At 35.2% G+C, this 24,399-nt stretch overlaps 1 protein-coding gene across 1 annotated transcript in view; it reads left to right on the top strand.

The window, feature by feature from the left end:
- The first annotated feature begins 1,351 nt into the window (after positions 1 to 1,351).
- PTPRQ (protein tyrosine phosphatase receptor type Q) overlaps positions 1,352 to 24,399 on the top strand; it is a 206,486-nt gene continuing 183,438 nt past the window's right edge. The window contains exons 1-8 of the mRNA XM_059081625.2: positions 1,352 to 1,405; positions 1,751 to 1,862; positions 2,539 to 2,765; positions 3,104 to 3,173; positions 7,798 to 7,997; positions 9,143 to 9,392; positions 10,980 to 11,108; positions 13,874 to 14,020. Of these exons, the coding sequence (XP_058937608.1) occupies positions 1,352 to 1,405; positions 1,751 to 1,862; positions 2,539 to 2,765; positions 3,104 to 3,173; positions 7,798 to 7,997; positions 9,143 to 9,392; positions 10,980 to 11,108; positions 13,874 to 14,020 (1,189 nt within the window). The remainder of the gene's footprint in view (positions 1,406 to 1,750; positions 1,863 to 2,538; positions 2,766 to 3,103; positions 3,174 to 7,797; positions 7,998 to 9,142; positions 9,393 to 10,979; positions 11,109 to 13,873; positions 14,021 to 24,399) is intronic.

Genomic DNA, 24,399 nt, shown 5'->3' on the forward strand with positions numbered 1-24,399 from the left:
GATTTCCAAATCATCTCTGGTGGGGGGAGCTGCGGGAGTGTTTAAAATGATAAATGAAGTTCAGTGACTAATTCCAGACTACTTTATTTTGGAAACAGTGTTAGATTGGATCTGTATCAGGATGTTTTTCACATGCTTGGCTTCATAATCTCTGTCCCTCCCCATATATTGTTTGGAATCTGTACTAAAGAAGAGTGCAAATCTGACTCATTGGCACTCAATCCAAAGAACTTTACATAGAAAACTCCTTTCAAGTAGGTTCAGGCAGCATAAACAAAACTTTGGAAACAGTGGAAGCAAAGGTAGAAAATCTATGGTTGAAATGGCTAGGACACTTACTACTTACTGTTTAAAAACTATCTTTTTTTATTTCCAATATGAATTTTTGGCAGATTTTGATATTTTTGGATATTTATTTCTGTTTGATAAATATCCAGGTAATTGGATGATAGTTTGTACTTATCTTTAAAATGATTCAGTTTTTCAGTTAGAGCATAAGCTTTAAAAAAAAACAATCTGGTCAACCAAAAGATTTCAGTAGATAAGGAATATCCCAGAAATAGATATATGAATTGATGTATCATTTCTGATAATTAAGCTTAGAAACTAGGTATTTTTAAAGATATACATGCCTAACACCTACATATAGCTAGAGATAATTTAAAGGATCTAATGCTTTCTGACAATTTGGTATTTTGAAACCTGGCCCTTAAACTGTTGATTTTCCTTTTTTCTTTGAAGGTTTAGGAGAATAACTATTTTAAACCTCTGTTTTTCAATATCAGAACCGGAAAAACCTGAGAAACTTAAAGCCTTCAATATTTCTGCACATTCCTTTTCTCTGCACTGGAGCCTACCCTCTGGCCATGTGGACGGGTTTCACGTGGATCTTGTTCCTGACAGTGGCTTTGTTACTATCAAAGATCTTGGAGGTGGAGAATATCAGGTATAGTTTTCATTATCGTACTTGCCAAACTAACTTGTATTTATATTTGGTCCAAATAGGAAAGTTCTTTATGAAACTCATCCACCATGAAAACTTACTCCTTTGAGACTTTTTAAAAGCATAAGATGAAGACAGAAACACGGATGTCAAATTGATTAAGTTTCAGCATTGGTGGACTGTTACCTTAGTAACGTCTGTGTCTCTTTTTTTAAGTCTACCCTGAACCTACAGCCAACGATCCAAGGGTTCATGAATAGTTTAACAATGAAAGGGCAGAGCTATTGAGTAATCCACGCTCATTAATTGTGCACTTGCCAGGAGGATCTGTCTTTAAATCATTAATGCAGGCAACATTTCTCTCTAGAGCCATCAATGTGATTCCACTGCCTGAAAAATGTAATAATGATGGATTTTCTTATGATTTTTCTTTTACTTTTTATTGGAACTTCAGAGACACAGGTATTTTGTACACACTCTTAAATACCAGGGCTAAGCAATGGACTGTAATTTTCTTAAGACTCTTAAATAGTTTCTTGTGACAATGAACTAAGATAGATAGAAATACTGATTTAGTCTTTGCTAATGCAGTATGTTTTGTTGAGTTTTTGGTATCTGTTATTTGGTAAACAGTTATGTGATATAACAAATTTATATTTTACAGTGATAGGAAACATTGTGATATCTTAAATAGTGCAGAGTTATGTAGTGAAGTGTTACTTTATTTTATTGATTGTGATAGATTTATGGTTTTAACTTTCTTGCTTTTCAGAATTTTAACACAATCACTTGCTTTTGGTGTTCCAGGTTGATGTTTCTAATGCTGTTCCTGGTACACGGTATGATGTAACCATCTCTTCCATTTCTGCTACAACATACAGCTTACCTGTTAGTAGAACAGTGACAACGAATGTGACAAGTAAGTATATGTTTCCCTCTTTTTCTTTTTTTTTTTTACAAAGTATTTGGAACCATTATAAATCTTTTGGATGGAAATATTTACATTGGCGATATGTGCATTGTATGCATGAGAACAATTTAGTAATTAAAGCAAAATGGAAACTTAAGAAAGTGATCTGTTTAGAACCTGAGTTCTACTGGTTATCTTCCTTTACTTTCAAAGAGCAAAGATAATTTTTCTATACTTGTTTGTGAAATGGATCAGAAACACTGTTAATGGTAATATTTAAATAATACAAAGCCATGAAAATAAACTCACTATAGTTGCTCTGAAAGAGTTATTCAGTTTGTAAGACTGGTTCTTGTTTTCTTAGTGTTTGTGTATAAGCCTTGCGTCAAGGAAGTTTTTTAAAAAAATGATTTGGCATTAAAAGTATATTTGGCATGTAGTATTTAATAGCATTCCGTTTTTTACATTCTTATAAAAGACTATTTTTGGTATTCCCCAAAGCATTTAATCTTTTTTTTTTTCTTGTGGTAGCAAAGCTCTAGGGAGGATAAACTTACACTTTTGAGACCATTAGTCTTTGGGAACTTCAGAAGTCTACAATTTGTAGATATTTTTCTTACATATGATTGTGAAAATACAATAGTTTTGGACCTTATAACAACATGAATTTTTTCAAAAAAAATAGAACCAGGGCCTCCAGTCTTCCTAGCAGGGGAAAAAGTCGGATCTGCTGGTATTCTTCTGTCTTGGAATACACCACCTAATCCGAATGGAAGGATTATATCTTACATTGTAAAATATAAGGAAGTTTGTCCATGGATGCAAGCAGCGTATACACAAGTTAGAGCAAAGCCAGACAGTCTGGAAGTTCTTCTTACTAATCTTAAACCTGGAACAACATATGAAATCAAGGTAATTATTTTGTAAATAGTTAGTATTAAAATATTCATTCATTTTAAAAGTGAAGGAGCTTTATCCCACCAGGTCAAGCCTTTGCAGCAAGTGACTGAAGAATGATCATCTGAGTCTTGGCCTCATTGCCCATCTGGGCTTTTAAAACTTGAACAAATTTTATAATCTCTTTTCATTTTTATGTGTATTTATATAATTTATTTTTCTTATTGATATTGAACCTACTGACAGTCAGCTCTTTATCATTTATCTTCTGGACAAGTCAAAGTTTTATTATTTCAGATTCTGGTTAATTAGAGAGTATAAAACTTGAATGTAATTCTTATGGTCTATTCTAGGTTGCTGCTGAAAACAGTGCTGGCATTGGAGTGTTTAGTGACCCATTTCTCTTCCAAACTGCAGAGAGTGGTAATTTTCCTAAATCATTTATTCTGAATTAACTTCGTTATGAGTTTTTGTCATTGAAAATAAATAGAGATGTAAACAAAATCCGGCTCTAAAATGCATAAAATTTTCAACAACATGGCCATTCAATTACTTTTAGAGTCTTCTTGGATAGTAAATTTACTCATTAAAATGTATATTGTTCTTTCTGATTATAAAAACACTAAGTGTTATCTTAGAAAACTTTGAAAAAAACCAGAAATTTAAAAAACCCTAAATGAAAGTTATCCATGGCCTTGTTATATAAAAAATGCTGTTACCCTTTTGGTCCATTCTGGCTGATCTTTTTTTTCCTATGAATATATGTCTTTGTGACTATATATTAGTAAAAGTAGGCTTGTGCCATTTATGCAAGCTTATAGCCTACCTTTTCCTCTTAACATCAAATCATAAGTATTATTATGACATTAGACTTTTGGAAATACAGATTATAATGGTTATCATATTATTCTATAACATGCAATCATTACCAAACCAACTTAAGCTACCTCCATTCTCCCAATGGCTGAGAGGAAAAATGTGATATCATCCTGATTCCTCTCTCTCGTAGTACACTCTCATCTGTCACAAACCCTGCCAACATTATAGCAAAATATATCATGAATCTCACCCCTGTTGTTAATCACCCTATGTAATCCATTATCATTTCTCGCCTGAACAATCGAAAGTCTCCTCACTGGTTTTCCTGTTTCCAGCTTACCTGCCTATAGTTTACTCTACCGACAAGAACCACATAATATTTTGAAACAGAAGCTAGACTATGTTACTTCTCTCCTCCTAAGATGGCTCCTGTCTTATTCAGAGCAAGAACCTAAGTCCTTCCCATGAGCTACAGTGCTCTGTATGCCCTTTCCCCTCTCTGACTTCATCTCTTACCTTTCTCCTCTCCCTCTGTCTACTCCAGCCATACTGACCTTCCATCTTAGGGTCTTTTCTCTTGCTATTCTCTCTGCCTGGAATACTCTTTCACTAAATATCTGTAGAACTCTCTCCCCAGTTGATCCAGATCTCACTTTACCTTTCCTGACTACACCTTCTAAAATAGCCCCTATTTCCTTCTATCCATCGTTATTTCCCACTGATTTATTTTTGTCCATTGGACAAGCCTGACATGTAACACATTTACTTGCTTTTTATTGAATGTCTTAGCCTAGTAGAACATAAGCTTTGTGATAAAAATAAATTGTTATAGAATGGAGGTAATTTTATTTATTTAGTAATTCAGCTGTTTATTTATAATAGCAAACAGTCAGAACCAGTAAATAGAAAAATGGCACAAAGAATGGCATCTCCAATCAATAGCAAATATTTTCTGTGGAGCTTATATTCTAGTGGGCTAAGATAAATAAATGAGTTACTGAGTAATATACTAGATTGGTGAGAAGTGCTATAAAAGCAATTTCTGTAATTTTGTGCAACTATAAATATTCTGTATAAAGATACAGATAAAGATAAAAATATCCAGTGGCTCACTGCCAAAGGAGTACTTTGAAATGGCCCCTGTATATCTAGAGGGGATTATGCAATTATAGTGTTTAAAGAAACATGTGCCAAGCTTTATGGCTCAGTTTTTATTTGAGGCCCCATCAAGAGAAGCATGTGAATACATGCTCTATGCCATAGAAATAATTAAGAGAAAATTCTAGAGTTTATTTAAAATTAGAAATTAATGATTCATGAGGTCTTTTTCCTATTCATATTGAACCTACTGACATTCAGAATATTAGCACAACTAAAAATTGAGAAAATTATTATTTTAAATTAAATGTTCACTAGGATATAAAAGAAAAATTTATTACTTAAAAATGTTTTTAGCTTCAGGGAAAATAATTGGAATAATTTTTGAATGACTTAGCAAATAGTTTGTTCTTTTTTAAAAACTCTCATCTTGATACAGCTTCTGATAAAGCCTGGTACATGCAGATTATGATTTCAACTTGACAGTATTTTGAACTTTATATATTTTATACTCTACTAACTGACATAATTTCTGGAGTTATTTGCTCTCTTGGCAAATTATGATTGGGACAGACTAACACTCTAGGATGGCATGAAAATAATACCGGAACAGAAGTTTCACTCTGTTTCTGACTTGCTGTGTTTTCTTGGGGAAATTACATAATCACATAATCAGTCTTCCCTTATCTTTTGTTTTTTAAAAAACAATGTTAAGTGGTAAAAATATAAACCTAAATTTAGTTAGATCAGTTATGTCCAAGTTTTCCCCAAGGACTCCTTTTTATTATTTATGCTACACAGAACTAAATTTAAGGAAAATTTCTGTGGAATAAATAAATTGCATTTATTATTATTAAACCAGAAATAATTTCTTTCTCCATGAATAAAAATACTCCTAAAGTATAAAGTTAACCCATTATACCATACTGAGCTGATATCACATCCACAAGCACAAAAATCTCAACTTTCTTACTTCTCACAAAGCATTGTTTCAGACAAATGTAGAATTTTAGCTTTAAAATATTAGAAATATCTCTTGTACCTTCATTTCTAACTTGATGGATCCTTAGAAATATAGAAGATTCTTTTAGAAGTCTCTATATTTGATTTAGAAAGGTTTTTTTTTCTGGTTCAAGAAAATGTGTGTTTTGTATAGTATACACTTTGAAAAGTTTTAATTAGTTTCACATACTTACATATTTACGCAAGTCACTTGTTTAGCTATGCCCTCAAAGTGTGTGGAAGACTAATCTGAAGTGATTTATAAACAGAATTTTTTGATGCTTTAGTGTCAGATCTTTACTTGGACCAAGATGGATAACTTCACTATAAAAAATCAAAAGATGATGGGATTTTGATACCTAAAAATCCAGAGGTAGAAACTAGAATATTTAAAGTAGGGGAAAACCTGTCAGCTACAGAAAAGAGCCAGAATTAGTCTTCAGACACCACGAAGTCACAAAAGGAAAACACACAGATTTTACTGAGGCAAAAATAATGTAATTTTAAGTTAATAAAAATAGCCTCTTTTTCACTAAATGTTGTTTAACAGATTTAATTAATTTTTATCTAATATGTTTTGTGTACTTTAAAAGACATTTTGAAATCATGTTTTGGAATGTAATAAAGGTTTGGTTACCTTGTAAATTCAAATTTCTCTACACTTGGGCAGTTCCTCGTGATTGTTGTTAAGGCCGATTTGGAAATGTGCCAGCTTGTATGCAGTCTGTTATTGATATATATTTCAGGCATTCTTATGAAATTTGCATACTTTAGACAAATAAGAAATTTAAAACAATGATTAAGATTAATGATAAAAGCTTTGATTCTTATAATTCCATAGCATCACGTATTTAACAAAGTTTGCTTTATTTTATCTACTCAAAAGAAATTTTAGTGCTAAGTCTTTAGTATCAGAGAGTTTTCATATTGTCATTGTCCTTCTTAAGCTTTAATTCCATTGATCAGTTTCTCTTGAAGAAAAATATTTCTATCTATTATGACATCCATTATTAATGATTAATCATCTTCCCAAATTGTTGTATTTTACTTTTTTCCATTAAAATGCAGCTGTTGTTAAGTTTCTTAATTTCTGTTTAACTCATATCATTCGCATACAGCTCTCTTGCCCATTCACATACAGCTCTCCTGCCCAGGACCTAACTTTCTTGTATATTTTACATGGCTTTCATTTACAAATCATATTTTGGTATTTTTCTCTACAGTGTATACCTAAACTCTGGTTATTTGATTTCTCAGTACTAGGCACTTCTATCATTTATATTGTTTTACCCCAAACATCTTGTTTTGTTTTTATTTCTTTCAGTAGTGATTTGTCATGGTTGTTCTATATTCTAAAGGACCTTGATTATTTACTCGGTCAATTTTACATAATTAACCTTGAATTAATTATTTACTCGGTCAATTTTACATAATTAACCTTGAATTAATTAGTATCATTCTTCTTCACTCTGGCCTCATGTTTATCTCATTCCAACTAACATAGCATATAGCTTATTATTATGCAGATTATTAATAATTAATAACAAAGTATCATGAATTCTGATGAAAGTTGATTTTGAGGGTGTATGAAAGTCAAAATATAATAACCACAATCATTTGGGTGGTATCCATTTTATATTAGACATGAAATATTTACATACATTCTAGAAATGTGCTTTTTGGTGTAGATGGTTATATAATTGTTTGAATTTGCCACTTCTTCATTATCTAAGGAATTTACGTAATTCCAAAGTTTTCAGAAAGTAAGTTATTCATTATTCAGATTTCTATAACCACAAACAACTATCGACTGAATATTTTTTCAAACTTATTTGAAATAGTTTATTGATGGATGTATTGGCCAAATAATCCTGAAGTAAAGCTTATGTGCCTCTTAAACACAACTCTATGGGCCCAATTTCCAGTTCTTTATTTTAGGCAAAAGTCAATTCAAAAAGTACACCCAAGTATATATTTCAAAAAGTATTACCCAAGTAGATTTTATACAATGTATTATACATTTAATTTCATATAACATGGGAAACATAACATCCCAAAGTTATATAAATGCCATTCTACGTTTTATAACAATGTTTTTCCTCTCCCTCAATCCCTCTTACTTCCCCAGCTCCAGGAAAAGTGGTGAATCTCACAGTCGAAGCCTTTAACTATTCAGCAGTAAGCCTGATTTGGTATTTACCTCGGCAACCAAATGGCAAAATTACCAGCTTCAAGATTAGTGTCAAACATGCCAGAAGTGGGATAGTAGTGAAAGATGTTTCAATCAGAGTAGAAGACATTTTGACTGGGAAATTGCCAGAATGTATTGTAAGTATCATGGAACATTTTCTATGTCTCAAAAATTTTAGGTAAATTACATCTTGAAGTTTTGGTAAAAATTTCCATTTTACCAAAATGATTCTTAACTATTTGATTACTTATAGTAACATATGATATACAATTGGCTATAGTCAAGGCAAAATAAGAGAAAGGTTTGAGAATTCAGCAGTGAGATGTCAGATCACTTAGGGAGCTCTGGAAAGACTACATGATAGGCATGGCATTTGTGATAGGCCTTGGAGTAAGGACAGGTGGAGATTATGTGGAGGTAGAGGATACTTTATAAACCCTGAAGTGGAAATCGTAGGGTATCACTGGAAAAAAGATAATACTTCCTTGTGACAGGAGAGGAGGGGAGGGGAATAGTCAAGGTTAAGTTTGTGGAAGTAGATTGTTTTTGTTGTGTATATCTTTAGTGAAGAATTTGTTACTACTCTAGTCATTGATGGGAAATCCCTGGAAGTACTGTAATAATGCTTTTTTAAAGTTAATTTTGGTTATGTTTGTGATATTATTGATGAGAAAACTACCAAAATTACTTTTCTTTTAAATGCTTTAAGTTGTAGAAGTCACAAAATATTTTTTTAATTTGGATATCTAATACACATGAACACATACACACATGTGCCCATATACACACAAACACATGTTCTATTAGCTTTGTCTTTTGAATACTGTTGCAGAAAAAATGATCATAACGGTAAGAAAGTGACGTTATGTTTGAAATTTCACAGTAGGGAAAACATTTCATCTCTTTGGCTCTTGCACTTTTAATATGAATTTTAAAAATTCTTAATAATGATTTTGCTACAGTTATATCTTTATTCAAAGCCACATGAAATCCTACTTATAAGAAGATTAAGGTGTAAAGAATACAGTAAATACATTCTCTTCTAAAACTGTGGACAATGGTATTGATGGTATAACTGTAGACGGTAAGTGGGTATAATTAAAATCTAGCAGATTTGTCTGTAGCTATAATGAGTAAGTGAATCTGCTAAACTCTTACCCAGTCATACACATACACACATAAATTAGGAATAATATTTGTAGTATAAAGAAAAAATGAATTACCTTATCGCCATCAAGTGATACCACATTATTTTCCCATTGATGTTTATTTTATTCACTAGGAGAATAATGAATCCTTTTTATGGAGTACAACCAGCCCTTCTCCAACCCTCGGGAGGGTGACGCCTCCATCACGTACCACCTACCCATCGAGCATGTTGCCTGGGAGGAAGATGAGCTCTGTGTGGAAAGAGCCTATCAGTTTTGTAGTGACACATTTGAGACCTTATACGACGTATCTTTTTGAAGTTTCTGCTGTTACAACTGAAGCAGGTTATATTGATAGTACGATTGTCAGAACACCAGAATCAGGTATGGTTTCTTTCTTTCCTTTTTTTTTTTGGTAGGAAAATAAGTTAAATTATTCATAGAATAACCTTTCATTTTTTTCATGTAGATATTTTTGTTAAAACCTTCCTTCTCTTTCAATAACTTTTTTTGCCCTAATAACAGATAATAGGTATCCCTTTTAGAGCATCTTCAATTTCAATACTCTTTTATGATACTAACATAAGCATCTAAAATGAGAAAGGAGATTTGATAGAAGAGACTCCGGAACTATTAGCCTCGATCCTAAGATAGGCTTTTTATCATTCTGTGACCCCAGCAATTTTTCGTAATCATCCTGTCCTTCATCTTCTATAGTCATATGTAGATGACTTCTCTCACTGATATTGCTATTGCCAGATGTGGAGATAACACCTGCAGTAGCAGAAATATCATGCGATTAACACTCAGCATCAGATAAAAACAGTAGTTAAAAAATACCTACCTGTATCCTCTTTGTATTTCAGTTTCCTTTTGTGAAAAATGGAGACAGTAATAGTATCTTCCTTATGGAGATGGTGTTAGTAATAAATGAGTATGATTAGACATTATTATTACTACTAAATTCTAAGAGTACATATTTCTAGGTATGGTATTTATATATTTAATTATGAGAATATGTCAGCGTCCATATATACACATATATATATAGACACACACATCTAAACATACTACATAATGCCATACTAAATATATAGTATCAGAAATTCAGTTGGATTGATGAGTTTTAAGGCTACTGGAAATTATTACTTCTAGAGCAATTTCACTAAAGCATAGTATTTTTTTTCTGATTACTTAGGTGTTATTTAAGTACATGTAAATTTGAAGATTTTTCTTGAATTAAACATCTTTGAATCAGGCCATTTCCTCTTCCATACTCCTTACTTCTTTTCATACAAAAAAAGAAAGAAAGAATTTCGTGAAGGTCACACAAAGTGAAATTTGGTAGACAAGAACTTTGTTTTAAAAAATATTTGGAATGTTTCATTTCAATTAAAAGAAAGTTTTTTTTTTTTAATATAGAAACACCTATGAAAAAGACTATTTTTAAATATCTTTATTTTTATATGTTACCAATGTTACATTAGAATATAGGTGATAAATTTCCTCTCAGAACCAAATACAGATATTGATATAAAAAGTAAAATCACTGCCAACAGATTCTGAAGGTTGAGTTATTTCTTTGCCCCTTCTACCTGTGTAAACCAGAGGGAGAGCTTTTATCAAGCCAGATACCCAGGGCTTGTTGAATGCAATACATATAAATGCTTCAAGACGATGTAACTGTACAATGAACTATATAGGAATAAAACACCTTGTGCAATCATATACAGCATAAACTAAAAATAGTAATTGTTGCAAATAAGGAGTTTATCTAATGGTCCACCACTTATTCAAATTCTTCAATTATAGCCTATTTTTTCTTTTTGTAGGTTGAAAAAACAAACACTTTACTATGTGACCTTTTGTTTTTTCTCTGATTTTGTGTTTTATTTTGTGTATTTAATAAGGTGCTTTTAAATTTTAAATATATATCTATTATTTATTCATTTTTTTCTGTCATCATTTTAGTGCCTGAAGGACCACCACGAAACTGTGTAATAGGTAACATTACAGGGAAGTCCTTTTCAGTTTCATGGAACCCACCAACTACAGTTACAGGAAAATTTAGTTACAGAATTGAATTATATGGACCATCAGGTAAGTCTTAATCAGTTTTGTGTTTACCTTTTGGAGTAAGAATTATATAAAATATGTTACTATGATCAAACTTTTAAAAAGTATGTAACTGTTTTTAAAAGACCCTATAGTTGAAGCAAACAGTAAAAAAAAGTAATAAGGAAGTGAGGCTCATTGAACTTTTTGTTTAAAATCATAAGTAAGTATAAGGAGGGTAAAACATTGTCCATGTTCCATATTTCATGACAAGGAGCTGAAAGAACAAAGGATAACCCCTCAAGAAGAGAAGTATTAGAGGAGATACATGTCTTTGCATATTTGAACAGGAGGACCTTGACTTACTCTGATTGCAAATATATGAAGAACAATGGGCTTCAGTTATATTAAATCAGATTTCTGCTTAGAAGAAAGAAACTATTTCTAATAATTGGGCTCTCTAAAAGTAATATGGGCAACTTCATAATGTAACGAATTCACCATCTTTATGAACAGGGAGGAGCTGGACATCCACTTGTCAAATATTTTAAGGGGTTCAAAAACTGTATTAGTAGAAGTTAATTAAGTAAACTCTACAATTCTTTCATAATCTGCATTCTGTGGTTCTATGAAATAAGTTTATTTCAGATAGTAATGAAATAACATAAACTCACATATTATCATTTATTTGGAAGAGTGGAAAAATCAACAAATGTCCAAATTATTCATTTGGGAACTTCTAGGAATCTATCATGAAACACATGAGTAAACTTTATTTCTCATCCCTAAGTACCTTATGCTCCTAAAATTCTGAAATATTTGCAGGCCTAAAGATATGGTAGTCTGTTTTTCCCCCTCCCTCCTCAATACATAGACACACATGGATACCCAGACATACTTTTTCTATCAGTACTATTTTACAAAATTTTGACAAAGTACTCTTGTATCTGTGAGGCTGGCAAGTCAAGAGAATGTATTTAGTAACTATCGAATTTAGCAACCTGGAAGTCATTAGTGATCTTATCAAGAGCAGTTATGATGGAGTATGTGGGATAAATGCCTGCTTGGAGTAGACTGAAGAGAGAATGGGAGAAGAGAATTGGAGCAGTGGGTAATGGACAACTCTTGAGTTCTGCTGCAAAGTGAAGCAGTGAATGGAAGTGGGTAGTGGGGGTGAGGGGTAAGCAGCATTGACAGGTTTTCATTTCAGAGGGAACAAGCAAAGCATGTTTGTTTGCTGATGGGAATAAATTTTAAAAAGGATATGTTGATATAAGAAAGGCAGGAATTATTGGAAAGATATCTTTGTGTAGGCAGAAAATGAGATCTTTTGCTCAAATGTAGGGATTGGTTTGAGGTAAGAATCCAGATGGTTTAGCCATTGTAACAGGTTATAAGGCAGAGTCTGTGGGTGCAGATGCTGTACATAGGTAGTTGCGTTGGTGGGAGTATGTGGCACATGTCTTCTGAATGATTAATTTTTCCAATTAATCAACTGGGAAGAAAAAGTATAAATATTCATCTAGAAGAGTAGAGAGTGACTGTACTACTGAAGTTAAGTAAGGTGCTGAGTACCATTTAGGGCTCATTTGAAGTGTGGTGATGAATAAAGTGATATCAGTCAGAGTGGATTTGTGTTTTTCTCCAGTTCCCTTCAACAAGAGAGGGCTTACGTAAGGCAGTGATTATTACTGACAGTGACACTGAGGCTGGATAAAGAGTAGACATCAAGTGGTGAGGAACCAAACAAAATAAAGTAGGTGGTAGGATTGGAGGTCCCAAAGAATTGTTGGTTCTGGCTTCTAGAGTAGTGATCAGGAGACAGGAAGTGTGGTCAGAGACAGCTGCATGAAATTGAGATAATTTAGGATTTGCAGTTATTGGTAATAGCAATGTCTATTATGACTGTGAGGGAGTGACTGAGATCAGGTGGAGGACTAGATTATTTAAGGAGAGCTGAAGTCGTTTAAGGATGATCTCTAAGGATATTGAAATCACCACAAACTAAGATGGTAGCATTGAAGAAAATGCCATTGAAGCGCAGGAGCTAAACCATCCAGAATAAGAGCGAGTGACCCTGGGGTCCACAGATCACTACAACAATGAGAGTCAGTGGATGTCATCGATGGCATGAGAGCTGAAGCTGTGGGCTTTTCTAAGGAGGAGCTAGAATTGTCTAAGAGCAAAGAGGAGCAAGGAGAACACATACCACACCTGACCGCCTAGTCGCTTGAGGGCTGCGGGGACAAGTCAGTCCCCACCATTCAGGGTGGCTGTAGGGAACAGAAGCAGTGGTCTCAGGGGAGAGCTAGGTTTCAGTTAGAGCAAGAAGGGGAAAGAACTATTCAGAGATAAAGATGAGGATTTAAGGAATTTTGATGATCGCCCAGTTAAGAAATTTTGCTCAGAAGCTAAGCTACAGAAATTTTCTAAATATATCTTTTAATAGAAGAAAGTGAGAATATTTAGCATTTTAATTGAATGAATTTGAATATCAAACACTGTCACTGTTTTTATATTGGTAAAACCTAATGTGTTCATTTTAACTATGTCAAAAAATAACACTGTGGTTCAATAGGGCTTTATATAAAAGTAATTTTAAATACTGCAAGATTTTCATTTTTTTTCCATTTTAAATAAATTGACACCAGTGTGATACTAAGCTAAATGTTTAAGATATATTCACTTTTAAAATTGTAATAGTGAATGTTAGTGCATAGGTTAACACCTTAATTGCTCTATATTTAAATGTAAGAATGATTACATGCTTGAAGAGTAAATAATCCACAATAATCTTTTGCTTTTTGCAGGTCAGATTTTGGATAATAGCACAAAAGACCTTAAGTTTGCATTCACTAATCTAACACCATTTACAAAGTATGACGTGTATGTTGCGGCTGAAACCAGTGCAGGGATTGGACCCAGGTCAAATATTTCAGTATTCACTCCTCCAGAAGGTAAGAACACCTCCTCTCGTGTGTTAATGAGAATTTCATTGCATCCGTTAAACATTGTATTAGAAGCTATTTGGTTGATAGTTACCTAATTCATGTTATTTCCTTATCAGATTACTACCTAGTACATTCTGAACATGTGTTCCTTAGAACACTAAACCCATAGCATGCTTCATAATAAGAGGGACCAAAGATCAAGTAAACATTATAGGAAACATTACATGCAGTATCAGCCTGCATAATTCACAATGAATAATACTGGCAAAATCTCAAGAATACTTAAACAAATGAACACATTTAACATGGTTTAAGCCACATTATTTAATGTTGACTCGATCTTCCCACAAAATAATGTTCAGAGAAATCCATGTATCCCACAATGCCTATAACAAAGTATATTTATAATCAAAAGGATATTCTAAGGAAGTGAGGATTTCTGGAAGGTGCATAATATACATTTACCAGAATATACTGAAATTATTTTAAAAAGTTTCTCCTGACGAAATTTTTTATTTGTGTATATTAAATGTCACAGTCTAAGGCGAACTGTAGTGTTTAAAAAAAATGTTACCACGCCATTTCACAACCTGTTTTCTGGGCCCACACCAAACTTGCTCAATGCCTTCATTTCTATTTAGATATTGTAATTATTTAGGAGAATACAATAATTTCTTTACAGTCACACTAACACTTGAAAAAGTTTTCAGATTTTGTTTGTGTGATAGCTAACATACAGTAACTTGTGAATTAAGTACACAGTGTGCACACACGCACGTACACACACGCACGTACACACACGCACGTACACACACACACACACACACACACACACACACACACACACACACACACACACACACACACACACACACACACACACGGCTGGGCATACCTTCCCCAGATAAATCATTCAAGTGTTTCACCATGAGAGGGCAGCAACTATTAGGGAATTTTGTACTTCTCCACCATTTCAAAGAACAACCCTTGATAATATTTTGCTATTGAAAGAATGTAAAAATTATGTTACATCGATTTCAAATGAAAATTCTAATGTGTATATGGTTTCAATACACAGGTTAAAAAAGAGATGCACACTCATTAACAAAATGTTCTCATTTTTTCATAACAAAACTATTCCCATTGTATTTCTATCAGAAGAGTCTTAGCATTGTATGTCTTCTCCATTAGACCTGAAATTCCTCCCACATCCACCTAAACCTGCTTTTAAGCATTTTCAAGAAATCTAGACAGATTTATGGATGGCTGTCAAACACCACAGAGCAATCTGGCCTTCATCAAACTTAGAGCCCTTGAATTTGGTCTTTTCTCAACCAACCCAACTGACCAATTTCTATTCTCATGTTATGCAATTAAATAAATTCAATCTTCTTTCAAGCCAAGCCGATTTTGGTGCTCCTAAACTGAATCCACAATTTAAGATTATTGTTTTATTGTCATCATTCTTGGCCTACAGCATCTGACCAAAATAGGGAAATAGATAATACATTGCCACATACAGTGCCATTTTGTTTATTTGGGATATCGTTTAAGCATTTATTTCCCTTTCTTTATATCTGTACTTTTTTTGTTTTGTTTGTTTGTTTGTTTTTTGTGGTACATGGGCCTCTCACTGTTGTGGCCTCTCCCTGTTGCGGAGCACAGGCTCCGGACACGCAGGCTCAGCGGTCATGGCTCATGGGCCTAGCTGCTCCGTGGCATGTGAGATCTTCCCGGACCTGGGCATGAACCTGTGTCCCCTGCATCGGCAGGCGGACTCTCAACCACTGCGCCACCAGGGAAGTCCCATATCTGTACTTTTTATTGACAAAATAATAAGTAGAATTTTAAGGACATTGTTCAACATATTTCATATGGGTTATTTTTCACACCAAGTTATTTTGAATACATGACTCTACTTTCCCTGTGTAATGAGCAGTGTATCCTGAATTTTATCCTACTGCCTCCTGAACTACTCACCATGTAGACCACATCCAGGTGGCTTTCAGGAGAGCCCACTGGCAACAGGTGGGCTTCTCTAAGGGCAGGCGTGGCACAGTTTTTACCTCTGCATGCCTGCTTCTCCATGGAGTTCTCAGGGAGTTTCAGTGGAATGCTGGGGCAAATGCAGTGAATGTAGACTCTGATAACACCAATTAATCCTGGTCCCACTAATTGAAACTTTGCCATAAAGGAATCTTTATATGAGAACAATCTAATAACTCATTAGAACTATATACTTTCAATTAAAATTTATACCTTAGTTTTAGGTTATTTTTTATTCATTAATACAACAGGGTTCTTTGTATTCTAATTAAAGTTACTCAATTTATTTTTTTCTCCATATTTAAAAGTAGTCTATAGTCTCTATAAAAATTAGGACCAGCTTAATATTTTAAAACAACTGGGGTGGCTCGGGCTTCGGTCGGAAGCTGGGAGAAGACTGGCGGCGTGAACACAGCCTGAAGGGGTTAGTGCACCAAGTCTAGCCGGGAGGGAGTCTGGGAGAAGTCTAGAGCTGCCTGAGAGGCTAAGAGGCAAGAGACCTTTTTCTTCCCTCTTTGCTTCCTGGGGCGCGAGAAGAGGGGATTAAGCGCGCTGCGTAAAGGAGCTCCAGAAACAGGCGCGGAGCTGCCGAAGAGACAAGAGACTTTTTCTTGCCTCTTTGTTTCCTGGTGCGTGAGGAGAGGGGATTAAGCGTGCAGCTTAAAGGAGCTCCAGAAACGGGTGCGAGCCGCGGCTATCAGCACGGACACCAGAGATGGGCAGGAGACTCTAAGGCTGCTGCTGCCTCCACCAAGAAGCCTGTGTGCAAGCACAGGTCACTCTCCACACCTCCCCTCCCGGGAGGCTGTGCAGCCCATCACTGCCAGGGTCCCGGGATCCAGGGACAACTTCCCCGGGAGAACGAACGGTGCACCTCAGGCTGCTGCAACGTCATGCTGGCCTCTGATGCCGCAGGCTCGCCCCATACACCGTACCCCTCCCTGCCCCCGGCCTGAGTGAGCCAGAGCCCCCGAATCAGCAGCTTCTTTAACCCCATCCTGTCTGAGCGAACCTCGGGCGACCTACGCGCAGAGGCGGGGCCAAGTCCAAAGCTGAACCCCAGGAGCTGTGCGAACAAAGAGGAGAGGGGGAGGTCTCTCCCAGCAGCCTCAGGAGCAGCAGATTAAAGCGCCACAATAAACTTGAAGTGCCCTGCATCTGTGGAAAACCTGAATAGACAACGAATCATCCCAAGTTGAGGAGGTGGACTTTGGGAGCAAGATATACTATTATTTTCCCCTTTTGCTCTTTTTGTGAGTGTGTATGTGTGTGCTGCTGTGTGAGATTGTGTCTGTATAGCTCTGCTTTCACCATTTGTCCTAGGGTTCTGACTGTCCCAATTTTTTTTTTCTTTTTTTTTTTTACGTTTTAAAACTTTTCTTCTTAATAATTATTTTTTATTTTAATAACTTTATTTTATCTTTCTTTCTTCCTTCCTTTCTTCCTTCCTTCCTGCCTTTCTTTCCTTTCTATTTTTTCTCCCTTTTATTCTAAGCCATGTAGATTACAGGCTCTTGGTGCTCCAGCCAGGCGTCAGGGCTGTGTCTCTGAGGTGGGAGAACCAACTTCAGGACACTGGTCCACAAGAGACCTCCCAGCTCCATGTAATATCAAACGGCGAAAATCTATCAGAGATCTGCATCTCAACACCAAGACCCAGCTTCACTCAACAACCAGGACGCTACAGTGCTGGACACCCTATGCCCAACAACTAGCAAGACAGGACTACAGCCCCATCCATTAGCAGAGAGGCTGCCTAAAATCATAATAAGGCTACAGACACCCCAAAACACACCACCAGACGTGGACCTGCCCACCAGAAAGACAAGATCCAGCCTCATCCACCAGAACACAGGCACTAGTCCCCTCAACCAGGAAACCTACTCAACTTACTGAACCAACCTTAGCCACTGGGGACAGACACCAAAAACAACGGGAACTACGAACCTGCAGCCTGCAAAAAGGAGACCCCAAATACAGTAAGCAAAACGAAAAGACAGAAAAACACAGCAGATGAAGGAGCAAGGTAAAAACCCACCAGACCTAACAAATGAAAAGGAAATAGGCAGTCTACCTGAAAAAGAATTCAGAATGATAGTACAGATTCAAAATCTTGGAAATAGAATAGACAAAATGCAAGAAACATTTAACAAGGACCTAGAAAAAAATAAAGAGGAAGCAAGCAACGATGAGCAACACAATAACGGAAATTAATAATACTCTAGATGGGATCGATAGAAGAATAACTAAGGCAGAAGAATGGATAAGTGACCTGGAAGATAAAATAGTGGAAATAACTACTGCAGAGCAGAATAAAGAAAAAAGAATGAAATAAACTGAGTACAGTCTCAGAGACCTCTGGGACAACATTAAACGCACCAACATTCGAATTATAGGGGTCCCAGAAGAAGAAGAGAAAAAGAAAGGGACTGAGAAAACATTTGAAGAGATTATAGTTGAAAACTTCCCTAATATGGGAAAGGAAAGAGTTAATCAAGTCCAGGAAGCACAGAGAGTCCCATACAGGATAAATCCAAGGATGCCAAGACACATATTAATCAAACTATCAAAAATTAAAGACAAAGAAAAAATATTAAAAGCAGCAAGAGAAAAACAACAAATAACACACAAGGGAATCCCCACAACGGTAACAGCTGATCTTTCAGCAGAAATTCTGCAAGCCAGAAGGGAGTGGCAGGACATATTTAAAGTGAAGGAGAAAAACCTACAACCAAGATTACTCTACCCAGCAAGGATCTCATTCAGATTTGATGGAGAAATTAAAACCTTTACAGACAAGCAAAAGCTGAGAGAGTTCAGCACCACCAAACCAGCTCTACAACAAATGCTAAAGGAACTTCTCCAGGCAAGAAACACAAGAGAAGGAAAAGACCTACAAGAACAAACTCGAAACAATTAAGTAAATGGTAATAAGAACATACATATCGATAATTAAATTAAACGTGAATGAATTAAATGCTCCCACCAAAAGACACAGACTGGCTGAATGGATACAAAAACAAGACCCGTATATATGCTGTCTACAGGAGACCCACTTCAGACCTAGGGACACATACAGACTGAAAGTGAGGGATGGAAAAAGATATTCCATGCAAATGGAAATCAGAAGAAAGCTGGAGTAGCAATTCTCATATCAGACAAAATAGACTTTAAAATAAAGACTATTAAAAGAGACAAAGAAGGACACTACATAATGATCAAGGGATCAATCCATGAAGAAGATATAACGATTGTAAATATTTATGCACCCAACATAGGATCACCTCAATACATAAGGCAAATACTAACAGCCATAAAAGGGGAAATTGACAGTAACACAGTCATAGTAGGTGACTTTAACACCCCACTTTTGCCGATCGACAGATCATCCAAAATGAAAATAAATAAGGAAACAGAAGCTTTAAATGATACATTAAACAAGATGGAGTTAATTGATATTTATAGGGCATTCCATCCAAAAACAACAGAATACACATTTTTCTCAAGTGCTCATGGAACATTCTCCAGGATAGATCATATCATGGGTCACAAATCTAGTCTGGGTAAATTTAAGAAAATTGAAATTGTATCAAGTATCTTTTCCGACCACAACGCTATGAGACTAGATACCAATTACAGGAAAAGATCTGTAAAAAATACAAAAACATGGAGGCTAAACAATAATTAATAACAAAGTGATCACTGAAGAAATTAAAGAGGAAATCAAAAAATACTTAGAAACAAATGACATGGAGACACAACACCCAAAACCTATGGGATGCAGCAAAAGCAGTTCTAAGAGGGAAGTTTATAGCAATACAATCCTACCTTAAGAAACAGGAAACATCTTGAATAAACAACCTAACCTTACACCTAAAGCAATTAGAGAAAGAAGAACAAAAAACCCAAAAATTTAGCAGGAGGAAAGAAATCATAAAGATCATATCAGAAATAAATGAAAAAGAAATGAAGGAAATGATAGCAAAGATCAATAAAACTAAAAGCTGGTTCTTTGAGAAGATAAACAAAATTGATAAACCATTAGCCAGACTCATCAAGAAAAAAAGGGAGAAGACTCAAATCAATAGAATTAGAAATGAAAAAGAAGTAACAATGGACACTGCAGAAATATAAAAGATTGTTAGAGATTACTACAAGCAACTGTATGCCAATAAAATGGAAACCTGGAAGAAATGGACAAATTCTTAGAAATGCACAAGCTGCTGAGACTGAACCAGGAAGAAATAGAAAATATGAACAGACCAATCACAAGCACTGAAATTGAAACTGTGATTAAAAATCTTCCAACAAACAAAAGCCCAGGACCAGATGGCTTCACAGGCGAATTCTATCAAACATTTTGAGAAGATCTAACACCTATCCTTCTCAAACTCTTCCAAAAGATAGCAGAGGGAGGAACACTCCCAAACTCATTCTACAAGGCCACCATCACCTGATACCACAACCAGAGAAAGACGTCACAAAGAAAGAAAACTACAGGCCAGTATCACTGATGAACATAGATGCAAAAATCCTCAAGAAAATACTAGCAAACAGAATCCAACAGCACATTAAAAGGATCATACACCATGATCAAGTGGGGTTTATTCCAGGAATGCAAGGATTCTTCAATATATGCTAATCAATCAACATGATATATCAACAAACTGAAGTAGAAAAAACATATCTCAATAGATGCAGAGAAAGCTTTTGACAAAATTCAACACCCATTTATGATAAAAACCCTGCAGAAAGTAGACATAGAGGGAACTTTCCTCAACATAATAAAGGCCATATATGACAAACCCACAGCCAACATCGTCCTCAATGGTGAAAAACTGAAACCATTTCCACTAAGATCAGGAACAAGACAAGGTTGCCCACTCTACCACTCTTATTCAACATAACTTTGGAAGTTCTAGCCACAGCAATCAGAGAAGGAAAAGAAATAAAAGGAATCCAAATTGGAAAAGAAGTAAAGCTGTCACTGTTTGCAGATGACATGATACTATACATAGAGAATCCTAAAGATGCTACCAGAAAACTGCTAGAGCTAATCAGTGAATTTGGTAGAGTAGCAGGATACAAAGTTAATGCACAGAAATCTCTGGCATTCTTATACACTAATGATGAAAAATCTGAGAGTGAAATTAAGAAAACAGCCCCATTTACCATTGCAACAAAAAGAATAAAATATCTAGGAATAAACCTACCTAAGGAGACAAAAGACTTGTATGCAGAAAACTATAAGACACTGATGAAAGAAATTGAAGATATACAAATAGGTGGAGAAATATACCATGTTCTTGGATTGGAAGAATCAACATTGTGAAAATGACTCTACTACCCAAAGCAATCTACAGATTCAATGCAATCCCTATCAAGCTACCACTGGCATTTATCACAGAACTAGAACAAAAAATTTCACAATTTGAATGGAAACACAAAAGACCCCGAATAGCCAAAACAATCTTGAGAATGAAAAATGGAGCTGGAGGAATCAGGCTCCCTGACTTCAGACTATACTACCATGCTACAGTAATCAAGACAGTATGGTACTGGCAAAAAGACAGAAATATAGATCAATGGAACAAGACAGAAAGCCCGGAGATAAACCCGCACACATATGGTCACCTTATCTTTGATAAAGGAGGCAAGAATATACAGTGGAGAAAAGACAGCCTCTTCAATAAGTGGTGCTGGGAAAACTGGACAGGTACATGTACAAGTATGAAATTAGAACACTCCATAGCAACTTACACAAAAATAAACTCAAAATGGGTTAAAGACCTAAATGTAAGGCCAGATACTATCAAACTCTTAGAGGAAAACATAGGCAGAACACTCTATGACATAAATCACAGCAAGATCCTTGTTGACTCACCTCCTAGAGAAGTGGAAATAAAAACAAAAATAAACAAATGGGACCTAAGGAAACTTAAAAGCTTTTGCACAGCAAAGGATACCATAAACAAGACCAAAAGACAACCCTCTAAATGGGAGAAAATAGTTGCAAATGAAGCAATTAACAAAGGATTAATCTCCAAAATTTATAAGCAACTAATGCAGCTCAATAACAAAAAAAACAACCGAATCCAAAAATGGGTGGAAGACCTAAATAGACATTTCTCCAAAGAAGATATACAGATTGCCAACAAACACATGAAAGAATGCTCAACATCATTAATCATTAGAGAAATGCAAATCAAAACTACAATGAGATATCATCTCACACTGGTCAGAATGGCCATCATCAAAAAAATCTAGAAACAATAAATGCTGGAGAGGGTGTGGAGAAAAGGGAACACTCTTGTACTGCTGGTGGGAATGTAAATTGACACAGCCACTATGGAGAACAGTATGGAGGTTCCTTCAAAAACTACAAATAGAACTACCATACGACCCAGCAATCTCACTACTGGGCATATACCCTGAGAAAACCATAATTCTAAAAGAGTCATGTACCAAAATGTTCATTTCAGCTCTATTTACAATAGCCAGGCCATGGAAGCAACCTAAATGTCCATCAACAGATGAATGGATAAAGAAGATGTGGCACATATATACAATGGAATATTACTCAGCCCTAAAAAGAACTGAAACTGAGTTATTTGTAGTGAGGTGGATGGACCTGGAGTCTGTCATACAGAATGAAGTAAATCAGAAGGAGAAAAACAAATACCGTATGCTAACACATATATATGGAATCTAAGCAAACAAAAATATCATGAAGAGACTAGGGGTAGGATGGGAATAAACCACAGACCTACTAGAGCATAGTCTTGAGGATATGGGGAGGGGGAAGCGTAAGCTGTGACAAAGTGAGAGAGTGGCATGGACATATCTACACTACCAAACGTAGGGTGGATAGCTAGTGGGAAGCAGCCGCATAGCATAGGGAGATCAGCTCGGTAGTTTGTGACCACCTAGGGGGGTGGGATAGAGAGGGTGGGAGGGAGGGAGATGCAAGAGGGAAGAGATATGGGAACATATGCATATGTATAACTGATTCACTTTGTTGTAGAGCAGAAACTAACACACCATTGTAAAGCAATTATACTCTAATAAAGATGTTAAAAAAACACACAAAAAAACAGCTGGGGTTCTAACAAATCTCCAGATATTCACAGAAAAATATTGAATTGATTTCGTATAGAAAATATGTGCTATCACATTTTAATGGGGCTGATTTCTCTAATATTGAAAATCATATGGTCCATGGTCTACTTTGATTATCAATGAAAATCAACATGATGTTGTTAAAGCAGTTATCCTATGTATTTCATAATGTTTCTTCATATCCGTTAATATTTTACTGAGCAGATTTCTACATAGGCATGAAGAAGAGATGGTTTTGGAAAAAAATGATAATTTAATAATCTCTAATGTTATAGAACATCATAGTTGCCTATTGCAAAATGAGGTAATGTGCTGAATATAATGTAGGCAACAGAATTTTCTTTTTATTTGTATCGGGATTAAAGAAACTTAAGTAAATTTAGTTGCTTCAATATCCCCTAAAACTTCTCTGCCACTAGTGTCAAATATCTTTTAAGGAGGTTAACATCATTTCTTAAAAGCAAACAAAAGTATTGAATTCCATATTTACTCCCCCATAGATAGACTATGGAAGTGAAGACATTTGTCCTTAGTAGTTTCTGTTTGCTACTTTCTGCCAATAGTAGCATCATCTTTGTAGGGAGATCACTGAGAAACTCTGAACTTTGTGTTTTTCAGGATTCTCCGTGACTTTTATTTTTCAGTAGATTTTTGCAAAGTTCACTTCTAATGGAAGTTTAATTTGCTAGATAATGGCAGACTTATTTTATTGTATTTTCTCTACCCCAATGCCGTTTGTCTCCATTTCATTTTTTTCTAAGAATTTTTCATTTGCAAACTCCAAATCATTTGGAATATATTTTTACCAATCATATGTGTACTCTGTTTCCCATTTCTTATTAAAATGTATAGATGTATTGACTTGAGAATGATTCTTAGGTCATCCCTGTGGACAACACCTTCAGAATTGATGCTGAATCATGAATAATTGCTTTGTGTGTTTGATTTTCTTTAGTTAATTTGGTATCAATATTAAAGAAGTTTGATCTAATCCATACTTCTCTGGTTTCCCCATAAGAATTTGTGGTGTAACATATCAAGTATCTTTCTAAAGACAAGATACAGTGCTGTCTACTCCATTTCCTTTATCCCCTAAGCTTTTTCTTTTTTCATAAAAAAAAAAGAGAGAGAGACAGTCTTAGAATCATTCTTACACAAGTTTGGGTTACATTTTTAGGGTAACATATCACCAGTTAAAGTCGGATTGTAACTTCAGGCAT

The sequence above is a fragment of the Kogia breviceps genome, chromosome 12 (genome assembly GCF_026419965.1).
Source record: "Kogia breviceps isolate mKogBre1 chromosome 12, mKogBre1 haplotype 1, whole genome shotgun sequence".
Classification (NCBI taxonomy): domain Eukaryota; kingdom Metazoa; phylum Chordata; class Mammalia; order Artiodactyla; family Physeteridae; genus Kogia; species Kogia breviceps.